This window comes from Dreissena polymorpha, chromosome 4, assembly GCF_020536995.1.
Source record: "Dreissena polymorpha isolate Duluth1 chromosome 4, UMN_Dpol_1.0, whole genome shotgun sequence".
NCBI classification, from domain to species: Eukaryota; Metazoa; Mollusca; class Bivalvia; order Myida; family Dreissenidae; genus Dreissena; species Dreissena polymorpha.
Genome location: NC_068358.1, coordinates 132,460,429 through 132,475,212, shown reverse-complemented (window position 1 = coordinate 132,475,212; position 14,784 = coordinate 132,460,429). Strand labels below are relative to the sequence as shown.

Genomic DNA, 14,784 nt, shown 5'->3' with positions numbered 1-14,784 from the left:
ATGATTCACAACTGGTATTAATATTTGTTCTTACCTTTTTTTCATACAAATTGCTTTGTTTGAAATATTTGAATCATAGATCTAGGTGTGTTTTTAATTGCCAGTAAGGTTACCATTTGTAAGACTGAGACAGTATTTGCTTTAATAAAGTGTTTGGCAGTGCCTCTCAAAGACTTTCAACTTTAAAATGAACAGTCAAAGGATAGGTATCGATATCAATTTATCAGCATGAAGCTGTCATCCCGTTTTTATCAAGAACAAATATTCAGCTAAGGATTATGGGTATTGGCTTACAATTAGCAATAATACGTCAACACGAGGGTGAAGATATAAGGAAGCCCTAGTTTGAAAAGAGCTGTAATCCCTTCCTTCAACTCCTTAGATATCCACACCGATCATGCCTTGCAAACCCCCTGTCTCGTTGTTATATAAGTCCGAACAATTGTGGGCCAGATTAAAAGTGGACTTTCGCTGTCCAAATGTTTACTTGTTTTTGTGGTTTTAGAATTAATAGACTTTTAAATATTTGTACTGATAATAACTCTATAGAGACTTAGAATCTCTGTAGTGTTTGAATAATTTCCAATATCCGTGTCAAAAGGCCCATTGAAGGTGACATGGTCAAAATGTCAACAAAGTATGCTGGAATGATTAATTGATTCTATAATCAAAGAAATCTACTATTTCTAATCTATGAATCAAAAATAATGCAAATAATTGTCAATCAGAAAGTCTATTTCTTTGAAAGCTGATTTATGTTTGCAATTTTAAGTAAATTATTGCACAATGTGCATAAAGTTTGTTTGTTGATTTGTGTAGATGCCTTACTTTTGTATTCCATAGACACCCATGCTTTCTATAATTATACAGGCACCCCACTATTTCTATTTATTGAAGCCCTCTGTCTTTCTATTTATAGATAGAGATAGTTCCCCACTACGAGAATTACAAGGTGTCACCGTCAGCACCGCCAGGCCCAGACCACATTGAGGACACAAGACAGCGGGAAATACATCGCATGACTTCGCTACGAGTTCACCAAGCTCTTGTGCAGTCCAACAACAACAACAACAACAGCAAGCAGTGGCCACAAAGTCCTACAGAAGAGGTAAATATAGGGAATGATGATTTACTTTCAATGCTGGCAGTTTTTGCAGTTTTCATTAATTTCTTTACCTTTTCTTAGCTGTATGAAAGCATACTTTTGCATCTCACATACATTTACATGTAAAACAAATATCTAGATTAAAACTTGTCACCAATATTGCACAAAAACACATTTACCACAAAGAAGATTTATTTTTTTATTGCTCAGTTTCAATAGATCATTTACAATGCGTTTCAAATGAACTGATAAGCTGCAATTGGAACATGATGGATGGGTTCTGAATTGAATATTTCGAGAGTTGAACAAATAACTGAAGACTTGTCAATTGCATTTTTATTTCGAATATGGAGGAAATACAGGCAATATCTGCGATATCAACAAGTGTTAAATTTCAATTGAAAAGACGTGTATTTGTTTTAGAAAAATATACCTTATCAGCTGAATGCATTTATTTGAAACAAGAAACACTTGTTTTAATTGTACCAAAATTCTCCTTACTTCTTTTTACATAATATCTATTCTGCCAATAAATGTCTATATTAGCCTTTTGCAATTCAGAATTGTGGAGCGCTTGTTCTTTGATAGTTAAAATGTTTCCCTTCACATAAATCTTGAAAACAAAAATCTCTTATGGAGTGAAACTTGCAAAATAGCGTGTTGAGTTTTTATCACTCAGTTTAATGGCTGCTAATAATCAGCGATACTTTCCTTCATTACAAAATAACAGGTTTGGGTCCTGTCATTAGCCACAAAATGGGGTGGTAATGTCACTTCAGAATCGTCTGATTTAGTTCTTTGGTAATAAAATCTTGCACACTTCAATAATTTTAATACCAAAATCACCAAAAACCAAATTGTATTTTTTTTTGGTTACTTTGACCATTAAAATGCAAGAGGTCTGTTGCGGTAGGTTTATATTTACACTATCTGATGATTATAGTGTACACCTTGTCAAGTTTTCACTTCAGTGTCTGCAAATAAAATATCATATCTGTGGGTCATTACAGTTCACTTCATTTTTGTCATCACCATAAACTTAGCACGGCATGTTTTTAAATAAGAATACAAATTAAGTGCCAAAGTGATTTAAAAAGATAACATATATAAAAGCTGCAGCGTATAATTTTAAATTACTATAGGTTATAAGCTGATGATATATCAAGGTATAAAACAGATTGTTATACATGTTCTTTAACCATGCTTTTTAATTTTACATGTTATATGTAAAAATTGTATTGTGTTTGAAAGTGAATTTTTAGCTTTAATAATGCTTTCAAAATTATATGTTATATGTAAGGGTTTTTGTGTGTTTGATATGAATTTCTAGCATTAAGTGTTCATTGATGCTTCAATGTTTTGAGTATATATTCATGTCATTTTTGTGTGACTAGAAAATATGTTTCATGATGATTTAGCTTGCACCATATGAAATTACAGTAATAGCTCTTTAAAGTTAAAGCAGTTATGCAGTTTAAGTATAATTTGGAAACCAAACTGGCCATAATTCAATGTTCATTTAGAGTGTTGAAAGCCATTAATCTTTAAGTCCAAAAATGAAAGTTTTGAACAGTTTCCATTATGTTATATTAATGGTATGACATGGACACTGGTCATTAATGCTGGGTCAAACTTTGACCTCCCCAACCCATAGCCAAACATGCCCGACTGACCAAAATAAGCAGGGACTCTAATTTGCTTCAGACATATTGTATTTCATTCTTTTTGGGAAGAAAATCATAGGATCAGGTGATTGTTTAGCCATATTTAATTTCAGTGTTCGCAAATTAATTTGAATTTTATTGTTTGCTTGAAATAACATCCTTGCTTTGTTCAGATTTTGTTTTGTCTTTGTCATTGAAGTAGGGACATCTGCAAGCAAATTTAATGTTAATGACTGATGTACAGAAAAAATACCATTTCATTAATTATTCATCCGTGACGCAAGTTCAGATACTTGAAATCATAATCACCACCACCAGCATCATCATCATCATCAAATGCATCCTCATCAATGTCATTACATGTATTATTCTCCTCCTTGATCGTCTAGAACTTGTTTCTCCTCTTCCTCCTCCTCCTAATTTTTTGTACTTGTCACAATGTATATAAATACCAGATTTTGTTGCCACTATGATGTTTTGATATCTCTCAATATTTTCTTATGGTGACCTATAGAATGGCTACTGGACCTTTCCTCGCAGAACATCTACTAATAATGTAGCCATTTCAACAAAAATCTTATCAGGTAGATAACAGCACAGGACCTTCAGACTGTGTCCTCTGCACACAGCTCTTTTTGTTGGTGTTGTAATTTGCAATGTTATTGTTGTGTCTATTTCTTGTTTCTTAACCTAGTTTTAATGTTTGGTATATACATGTTTATAAGCCGTGCTATTTGAAAACATGGCTCAAATGCATTTTCCCAGACACTTTCTGCGTTTATGGTATTTTTCCTTTAAAAAAAGTCTCTCTTTAGCTAAATTCAAGTGAAGGCTAAAAGTGTGGTCCCTGATTAGCATGTGCGGACTGCACAGGCTAATCTGGGACCACACTTTAAGCACATGCATTTAGCCCTGTTTTCATATATATAGGGATTGTGCTTGGACATTATTGAAATTTGCAGGCATAATATCTTCTTACAAGCCTTATGTTCATTGATTTTGTTCTGCACTTGGCCTGTGTCCATGTTGTGTCCACTCTCTCTCTCTATGTTTTTGCGTGTTTACATATAGGAATGTCCAGATCTGAGGTATCCTAAATTTGGACAATTACAAAGAATTACTTGATATTGTCACTTTGATAACACATTTGTTTGTTCATCATGATTTTCTTAAAAGAAGTGGTTATTTTAACAGCTGTTTTTTGTTAAAATGATATTATTGTAAATATAATTTCTTAACAGCACTGAGTTTAAACAGATTAATTTGAGTAAAAATAAATTTCAATATCACATTTCAGAGACTTGTAATGAACTACAAGCTTCAGCTTTTAAATAGTACTGCAAATGGTTTTTGTGCTTAACCAAGCTTATGTTACATGTTTACAATTCTACTTAATGTTAGGTAATAAATCAAGTGTTTTGTTATTCAATTGTCTTACAAGAATTGAGATGTATAAGTCTGAGTATAGTAAACTGAAACAATAAACAACACATGAATCGTGCTCTGGGAAAAGCTGGGCTTAACCCTTTGCATGCTGGGAAATTTGTCATCTGCTAAAATGTCGTCTGCTGAATTTATAAAATTAGCATTTTCTTTGATTTTTTTCAAAGAATACTATCAAAATAGCAAACAGTTTGGATCCTGATGAGACGCCACATTCTGTGGCATCTCATCTGGATCCAAACTGTTTGCAAATGCCTTTAAAGTTGGTTCCAGCGCTGAAAGGGTTAATACATGGATGTTTAGTGTCGTCTCAGATTAGCAATTTTAGACTGCAGAGAAAAATCAGGGACGACACTTGCCGATTTAATAATTTTGTTGTTGAAATGAAGTCTACCAAATTCCTCTCATTGAAGACATTGTTGTCCCAGATAAGCCTGTGTAGTTCACGCAAGCTAATCTGGGATGACCTTTAAGGCACCTGCATTAAGCCCAGCTTTCCAAGTGCGCGGCTTAAGTATTATTTAGAAATGAGACTTAAATGTTCTTACCATTATTTTTGAAAAAATAAGGGTGACTGCAATACAGAAGAATTTGCTTTAGACTGTTACAAGAAAACAACAACCATGCAAGAAACACAATCTTGTAATAATCCTTTAAACATTGTCAACAAATAATATCAGGTTCACACGTTTTGTTAGAATCACTTGGAAAAAGTTACTTTGCCTTGCTACTTCTAGGTATTTTTCACATTTTATATCAAATAATTAAAAAAAAGAAATTTGCAAACTTTTCGAAGAACTAAATTCCTGTTTACACTTTGCACGTGTTATGTTTTTTGTCACCTGTGTGTGTTTTTTACGAGTGTGTTTTCTTGCACTTCTAGGCACAGGGGAGGGGTTATATTGGATTGCGGAAGCACCACCTGGACGATACGCACAGCGAGTCATCGGGGGAAACCACTACTAGTGACTCGGGGCGGGGCGGGAGTGAGGAAGACATCCGCAATATCACACATGAGCAAGGTAGTCAGAGCTGCTGGTCGCAATAAATGAAGTATACTAAAACCTGTTTGAACAAAGGGCAGCTAATCTTATTAAGTTCAGATGAAAAGTGCTCCAGGAATTGTACTAATAAAACATTAAAATATATTTAAGATATTCAGCAAGGTTTGCTTGAAAATTGTTGCTGCATAAACAAAGGGAAGCAACTTTTACTGAATTTAGATGAAAATTCATCAAGGAATCATTAGCCACATACATATACGACTGACAACGTTGTCTTTACTCAGCTAAGATAAGACTAGCAAAATAAATAAATTTATAATGGTTATCATGATTAAGGTATTAAAGGTTATTTGGGGTAAAGGGTAAAATGTTAAGTTATAGAAATCTTTATACAGAGAATAACTAAATGGTATGCCAAAATATACTAATTGCCTAAAAATCCCCCCAAAAAAAGTGAATAAATGATAAATGGTTAAGCGCATTTTTTTTTACATCAGTCAGTTTTCATATTAAATTTAAATGAACATGTTTTACTTTATATATAGATTTCAGGAGAAAACAAAAAGTAAATTTATTTAACCTATTTATTTTGAAATATACTCAAGGGAGACAAATCTTAACATTGCAACTTTTACAAACAGTTTGAGTTATGTTTCATGGTGGAAAGTGGCACTTTTTGCACAGTGTGTCTTCTGTTTATTTTTCAATCTTGTAAATACAGACAAATGATCTTGCACAATTTACATTATAGATATTTAAAGATTGTGTTGATGAATAACTTAACATACCGATAAACATATCAGGACCAATGTTGCTAAAAACTTTTTTTCACATATTTTTAAATTCCTTATTGGTTTCCATGGACAAATAGAAGAAACATGCATACAAGTGAAATTAAGAATGAGTAATGCTTATATAAAAGTTCTTTTTAAACAATTAAACCTTCAAATTATATTTCAGATGAATTGCGAAGTCCAAACACCTCAACCTCCCACCCATTCTACACGTCAGACTCTCAGCAACCCTCATTCTCCTCGTTTCATGGCAACAATGTACACAAAACTGGACCCGTCCTGTCAGCATTCCTGAAAAAGAAACAGCACAGGAGAAATAGTGGCATTGAGGATAAAAACAATCATTCTGCATATGTAATGAATGATTTATCGCGGCCACATCATGCTCAAAGTAACGCATACTCATATGGCCCCCAGGAAGTCAATGAGTCACCAAAAGTTCATAACAATTTCAATTTTGAAACCACACACTTTGATTCTTTTGGTCAGCTGAAAAGTACTCTTGATGGCAATCCACTGTTACACTCTTCAAAACAGTCAAACTTGGACCTCGGAAATTCTTTCGAGAATGGAAGTGTTACAAATCGATCTCAAGACGATGATAATACGACAACTACGTCGGGAAGCTACACAATTAATGATATTCACGATGACATACTAACATCAGAAGTGAAAGACATGTTCTATAAACCAGATAGTTTCGTATGATGTTAGTAACGTGAATTATCTATTCATAAGTTGTGATTTCCCAAACCTTACAGTGCTATGTATGACATGATGTGCGTGTTCAAATTCTGCTTGATGCAGACAAAGTATCTTATTATGTAGTATTATTCATCGAATTTTATTTCTGTTTTAATCCAAATTTTTACAATTATTAGATGATTGTTGTTAGTTTGGAATTATGTTATCATTTTGCACTGTTCTTGTTGAATGTTTATTCCAATCAATTATTACAAAACTTAATGTTAAATGCCATAGACATGCTTTACCAATGTCAACTAATAATGTTTATTGTTCAGGTCTCATTTTACACTTACACTAAAACATACATACCCTATTCATAAACTTACTTACAACCAATATATTTTTTTCATTTATTTAAACCAGTTTTACAGAGCTGCTATTAGTCCACATCTCTAATCAAAGTATGTGTGTAATGTATAACATGTTTTATTCAGTAGAAAAAGAAATGACTCAATGCTGTATCAAGTATTGCAAATTATCTTTTTACCAAACAGAGAACTTTCTGTTTTTCAAAAAACAATAATAACTGCTCTGTACATCAAACATATTTTCAATTTGTTTGCATTTCAGACCATTACACAGTTGTTCTTACATATTGCAACATCTAATATTACTCACTTGTACATAGTTTCCATGCTGTATTTGATTGCTATTACAAACAAAACAATTATTTAGCATAACTTGTTGGATCTCAGATGTAAATGCTATACCAATATTTTTTTAGATATAAATATGCATTTCACATATATTTGTTTCTTTGAAATGAAAAATGAAATTGGTGTTATAAATAGTTTCAAATTAGTGTAAAACTACAGCAAATTTCAAATTGGTGTAAAAACGGGTTTCATATTTGTGTAAAACTAGTTTGAAATTGGTGTTAAAACTGATTTAAAGATTTTAAGTAAAGATGCAAATAATTTGCCTTATATAATTTCTAATATTTCCATCAACCTATGGGCCTTAAAATTGAACATGCCATGCGCACACATGATAACTATTAGAAATAAATAGTGTTAAAAAGGGCTGCAAGAGACAGACACAAAATTCTTAATACTTACATATGCAAATTTGATACATATTTTTATTTGCAGACTGTTAGTGACATTTTGAATACTGTTGAAATTACCTGAGGTTTTGTTTTTTGTTGTTATTTGTTGTTATGTATACAGTTCTTTTATGTGGTTTTGATTTGTTGTTGCATTGATTTTATAAAAAAAAATGTGTGTGAATAATATTTAATTGGTTTGTATATGAAATCCACATGTCTGCATCAGTCATAGAGTATATTATATTTATATAAAAATCAGAAAATATTAGAATAAAAAGCAAACATAATAACTAATGCGTTGTTTTACTTTAGATCCACGAGTAAAAAACTCTTTTGTATGAAAGGGTATATGATATAATTATAGAATTAAAAAAACGCTACATGTAAACTCATATTTGTAATAGTGCATATACTACTCTTATTTATTCAGTCTCAACAGTCATAACATGACTGAACTAATCTGTAATTATATGAGAGTAAAGAGAACTGATATATTTTAATGCTGAAGGTCAACACATATAAATCGTACACATGTCACAGATGTAGCTGTTTTGTAAAATGTATGCACGTGAAAGATATTGTACAGTTTTAAGAAAGTTATTTACTTCCTTTTCTAAACACTTGTACATCATGTTCTTCTAATTTACTCCCTTTCATTTGAAACTGAAAGTAAATTATATTTTCAGTTTTGTTCTAGTCTGGTTTACTATGTTATCTGAAGGCATATATATATATATATATATACTAGTATACGAGTCGTTTATTAATGACCAGCATACATTATAATGATAATTGCATTTCCAAATGTGATTTTCGTTTTAAACCAACGGTTTGTTTGTCATTGTAAGTATAGTGCGTGTTCTTAAAGGCATCTGTGTGATATGTCTGGCGAAGATTGTCAACTAATAGCTAACAACTTATTTTCCTGTCTGCTATCAAAATTCACTGAATTAACCGTAAATAAACACCGTTCTTTTAAAGTTCGAACATGCAAACAACTGATAAATGTTATTGATAAATGTGCAAGGTGTTTTTTAATTCATAGCTGTCGTCAGAAGTCATGTTAAATGGTGAATTACCGTACATCATTATTGTCTCAATAAAACTACGTAATTTATCCGACGATTATGTATGCCGCGAATGCAAGCGCCAGCGATATATATAGACAGAAATGATGACATAGTATTAAAGGGGCCTTTTCACAGATTTTGGCTTTTTTTTAACTTATTCATTAAATGCTTTATATTGATAAATGTAAACATTGGATCGTAAAAGCTCCAGTAAAAAATCAAGAAAAAAAATTAAAAAAGGAAAAGAACATTGCCCGGAGCAGGTTTCGAACCACTTACCCCTGGAGTCCTGCCAGAGTCCTGAAGTAAAAACGCTTTAGCCTACTGAGCTATTCCGCCGAGTACACATTGTTGACGTATTTTATACCGTATATAAGCAATCTTCGTAGTTTCACAAAATTTAACGACAAAAACAGAACTCTCCAAATTATTCAATCGTTTCGCGTTGCAACGCTTTATAATTTTTAGGTTTTAAAATCGTCAAAAGATGCATATAATGGCTATATTAGAGCATGGTTAATGTTCAGTATTACTGTTTCCTCACAAATATCATAACTAAAACGAAAACTTACGAATCTGAAACAACTTTTTTCAATTTTGTCAATTTACCAAAGCGTGAAAAGATCCCTTTAATAAACGAGTAATAGCACGAAGCGCAAAATGTAATTTCTTTAATAAACAGATACTGTGACTGTAAAAAATCAAAGGTAAAGCATAGAACGACCGGTAAATAGACAGACACCGTGACTTAGTAACACACCAAAAGTAAAGCATGAGACGAAAAAGCCAATGTCTTTCATATACACAAACTGTGAATAAGTAATAAACCAAAGGGAAAAACGAGCCAATGAATTAACAGACATTAGTCTGAGAACGACATATCCGAAGACATTAAAGAAGAAACCTATACAAATATAAAGCAGGGACCTGTTTGTATAGGTCCCTGATTAAAAGCACTCGGGAATAAAAAAAATAGCATTAACACATATTTACTTACAAAACTATAATATTCAGATTTGTGTCTAAAATAATGTTAATAACACAAAAAGTTTAACAAACAAAGTTGCTTTCTTCGGGATTCGAACAGGGGACTTCACTGGCCCGTAGCCAGGGTTTTGAAAAGGGGAGTGCGAATTTTTCCATTATTGATTGTTATTGAGCAACGGAGTGGCAAAGGTCGTAGATGCGGAAGGGGTGTTCCCCTCCTGCATTGGGGGGGGGGGGGGGGCTGGATGTCCTCCAATTAGAAAATTTTAAAATGGAACATGAAATCCTGCATTCTGGTGACTTTATATCTGTATTTAGAGACTGAAGTTATAGAGCATTTTTATATGAAATTTCACTTTCATTGATCATACTCAGTGACTGATCGACATGAATACGATACATGTATTCCGCACTATCGTTTAACCCAACATTAGTATGCGCTCACACACGTTGTTTACATATGAAACAACAAATTTAAGAATGTAAAATCAACAATAAGAACGGTATAAAATACCATTATTTATTGGAATCTTGAAAAAATTGACGTAATTTACCACAACCATTAATAAATCAAGCAAATTAAAAGGAACTTTTTGACTTCTTTTTCAACACAAATGTTTGTCTGCTAATATGGATATTACCATAGGCCTAGCATTGCTCGTCGTTTTGTACTACAAACACTGATTAACAAAATTGGGTCTTCTCTTATCAGCATCAATATTAAACAGAAATCAAAATGGTACAACTGGTTACTTTTATTCGTTTTGACAAATTTTTAACAAATAAATTATCTGTTTCTAAACGAATTTCAAAAACTTATAACAATTACGGCTTCATAAAGACCCTATAGCCACAAACTAATGGCCCTATGGTCTCAAAGTCCTCAAGAGTTGTCACAGTTAATGAACATTAAACGTTAACGTCCTCCTGATCATATGTTGTAACGTTTTAAATTCATCTTAATAACTGTTTAAGAGTAGGACATATTTCCTAGTGTCCAGTTCGACATTTTAAAAACATTGTGGAAAGTTCTGTATTTAGAGCTAAACAGATGCCATTAAGTGTTGGTAAGCTAAAAAAAAGGCTACATGGCTTTGTAGAAATGATTTGTTTTCTTGCCATACAGTAAAAAAACTGTCTTGAGCATAGCTGATATTTTTTGCTGGAAAGCTGTTTAGGTGATCCGAAAATAATTGTACGGGGATATATCTAAAAGACAATGCAGTCTGTCGAAAATGCTATGCACAATGTGTAATTGTTATAAATCGTGGTAAAATGCTAATTTTTAACTAATGACTAATTAGTCTTCGGCAATAGTCAACAGGGTTTCCTTTGATTTCAGTCATTTTCGGCTGGTATAACATTCCATGAATAATCAACTAAAATGTACTTTCTTTTTTATAAGATTATTTATTCAAGTTAATCAAATTGTTTTTCCAGCCAATTAGATGATTGTCGAAAAAGGTTGTTGGACTGGGATTTCAACCCACAATAAGTAGGCTTCATCATTACGTTACGATATCTTTTACAGTTATAGCTTTAACAATTTTTTTTACTCGTCAAAAAATATTGGGTGCTAATGCACCCAACGCACCCCTGGCTACGGGCATGCTTCAAATAAACAAATTCTAAGGCGTTACCACTTCATACGCAGGCTTTTTATATTATCAGCGTTTTGAAAACGCTATGATAGAGATACACGTTTTATTACAAATGTTTAGACAAACGGCGTAAAATTACTCAGTTATTTTGCCTCTTTCGATCCATAACTGAACCGAAATTGATGACATTTATCTCAGTAAGGAAAGTTATTTTGTTTTGTTCAATATAAACCATATTAAAAAAATAAGACAATATTTTTTTAATCGTTATTTTGCCAAACTGTAAACGAGTCCCTTTAAAACTAAACTGACAAATGAAATATTTATTGAGCACGCGGAAGTTGATTCATTGGATTACCAAAGAACTGCATGCATTTTCAGAAAATTCATATGTAGACAACGATAAAATAAAATTTGATTCCTTTAAGTTATACAATAGCAAAACAAAACATAATCAGACCGTACGATCCCCGCCTATTTTAAAGCAGCTGAATTTGGGTTTTTTTCCCGTAAGTGCATCACTTTATTGTAAGTTGCATGAGCATAGGACTACACTTTTATTTTGCCAAACGACATTCCATGTCACCTCTCCATCTTTGTAACGATTCAATTTATAAAGAAAATTACCTTGTGGCACTGCCTTTTATTAAGAGATATATGGCTTATACGTAAGATAATCATACAGGGACTTGAACAGTTACGTCTCCAATCATCTATCGGTCAACACGGAAGGAAATCTTTGCAATTTTATTTACACTTTGTGGCATAGTACCTGGAAAGTGGAAGTATAATTGGTCTGTTTTCGTTGAAACAAACAAATGATCTGTTAACATGATTCTAAAGAATTGATGACACCTCAACAAAAATACCCACATATGAAATCTTTAAATCGAACCAATCTATTCAAATAATGTGGACGTTATAATATCTCGTATCTCGTGTGTTTATTTTTTGTTTGGAATAAACCAGAATCTCGAAAATAAAGTAAAGTATTTAAGTTTACATTGATCATTTATAAAATCTTACTTAAATGAGCAGAATAAAGTGAAACGTACAATAATATTATTAACATGTACAATATGCATTAAAATTTACGATTATTATGTAATAATTCTTTTGTGTTTTTGTTGACGAAATGATGACTACTTGGTATTGTATTTAAGCACCTGTCTTTTTTACCTCATGCTAAAGACACATTTCCTCTACGTCTGCCGTGCAGAAATGGAGAGATTCTGTGTATTGGTATTGAAACTGTTTTATGGTTATATTTTGACTACGCTTATCATTATTTTAAGGATAATGTCTGATCTATACCAGCGAGAAAGCCAATCGCATCGTACATATAATGTCCGATCTATACCAGCGAGAAAGCCAATCGCATCGTACATATAAATGGTAGAGTACAAATACTTCCCATGGACCGTAACGCACAGGCTAAAGATATGGGAGATAATGACAACCCGGGCAAGGCGTGGGCCACCCGACTGCTTGGTGGAATTGACCAATATGATAATAACGCATTAAAACAACAGGAAGATAATGACAACACAGGAACAAAATGGGCTCGTCATTTTCGTTATAGTGATCAGTCCGTTGAAATGCCACCCGACTTGGACGTTATAGAGAAAAAGCTGCAACAACCAACCGCTGACCAAACAATAAAGTCGACAAACAATAACGCTGATATGAAATCTGGTTCAGAATGGGCACGTCAATTTATTGGTATCGTTCCACCTGATAATACAGCAAAGCAGCGCGAAATAGATGACGATTATAACCAACACGACACTACTAACAGTCCCGTTAGAACACAACGTGCTAATGATGATATAAACATTCAGAGCCAGTCAAAGCAACACAGTTATAGAGATCCTGTACATCATGATGGTCAAGTACATAGTGGCCATAGCAAGCAAAGAAGAAGCCCAAAGCAACCATCCATTGTTGACCGCAAAACGAACCCTAAAGGTCAGGAAGAGAACGGTAATCCAGGCACAGAATGGGCCCGTCAATATACATGTAATGACAAACACTTGAAGTGATATGCTACAGCGAATGAAAAAGGAAGGAAACCTGCATTGGTTCCTAAATGAATATCAAATCTCATCATGAAAATGAAAATGTTTTTTTTTAATATATTACATTAAATAATCTTGTGTCTACTATATAAATAATAAAATAACATATGAATGTCTAAAGCAACGTTTTTTAAGTGCTCATGTACATTTCTTCTATACCAATTATATTACTGCAGATCTTTAAAATGTTGGAGAAAAAGAGTAAAGGTTCAGAATTTTACAAGACCACATGTTTTGCTCATCAAAATAAATGAGTTGTTTCATTGGCCTTTTTGTAAAAACTTATCTACAAAATTTGCTTAGGATCACTTTTTATTTTCAGAGTATCTTCAATTTTGGATAACGTTCATTTTAAATTGTTATTTTGCAGGTTTTGATATTAGAATGTGTGTTTTTGATTTTATTTTTATGTATTGATTTATCATTGATGCGTGACGCCGACTGAATCTAGCTAGGGGTGAACTTCAAATTACATGTACAAAAAAGTGATCCTTAGCAAATTTTGAATTTATATTTGTAAATAAATCTATTCACACTCAGACATGTGTTATCAGCTTTTAAATACTCACACAAATTACAATAAGAAAAGAGATGTTTATGCAATTTGTTTGACCCCGACTTTCATCCAAGTTGTCAACATGTGTAATTTTCGGTATATGTTTTTAGTTTGACAACCCTAGTTACCCTGAACTTTAACCTGTTGACCTTAAACGCAAAGACGTCTACTTTTCCAAGTAACAAGCATACCAATGTAAATAAAAGTAATATTATGTGTTCTCTAGATATGGTGCGTCTGAACGCAGTTGAACCGCCAGTATGACGACAGAATTGTATCGTTAAATTGATGAAAATATGACTGTCTTTTGAAAGTGTATTTTTTCAATTTATGAAAAAAGTAAATTTAACGAAATACATAACTTTTGTTGCTTCGATTTATTTTATAGTAATTTACAGTCAACCAACACTTTATTTAAATTCATAATGTTACATTGGATTCGTTGGAAATGTAGTAACAAACCTAAATCCATAAATGATACCAAGTCAGTTGGCCTTATGAACGAATTAAACATTTGTTTGTAATCAGTGGCTGCTAATATTTGCCACACGGTACTGATTTAATCGGCTTAAAAGCACATAATGTATGACTTGCTACCCATGGATAGTCTTCGGTTGATTCCAAAGATATCGTATACCGGTTTTATGAAAACAAAATCGATAGTGTTTACATGTGCTAGATGGATTC

General features: G+C 32.7%; 1 protein-coding gene and 1 long non-coding RNA gene across 7 annotated transcripts in view; both read left to right on the top strand.

Annotated features, from left to right (window-relative positions):
• Positions 1 to 8,070, top strand: part of LOC127876533 (protocadherin gamma-B4-like) — a 194,205-nt gene extending 186,135 nt beyond the window's left edge. For 5 of the 6 annotated variants that reach the window (XM_052421826.1, XM_052421827.1, XM_052421824.1 and 2 more), the window contains 3 exons: positions 920 to 1,108; positions 5,096 to 5,234; positions 6,177 to 8,070. In XM_052421826.1, the coding sequence (XP_052277786.1) occupies positions 920 to 1,108; positions 5,096 to 5,234; positions 6,177 to 6,718 (870 nt within the window). In that variant the 3' untranslated portion in view covers positions 6,719 to 8,070. Of the gene's footprint in view, positions 1 to 919; positions 1,109 to 3,283; positions 3,354 to 5,095; positions 5,235 to 6,176 lie in introns of all 6 variants that reach the window. The other variant, XR_008047918.1, reaches the window with a different exon arrangement.
• A 4,090-nt stretch (positions 8,071 to 12,160) lies between these two features.
• LOC127876576 (uncharacterized) lies at positions 12,161 to 14,080 on the top strand. The gene is made up of 2 exons (XR_008047932.1): positions 12,161 to 12,447; positions 12,759 to 14,080. It is a non-coding gene; the product is annotated as an uncharacterized LOC127876576 (long non-coding RNA).
• Positions 14,081 to 14,784: the final 704 nt, after the last annotated feature.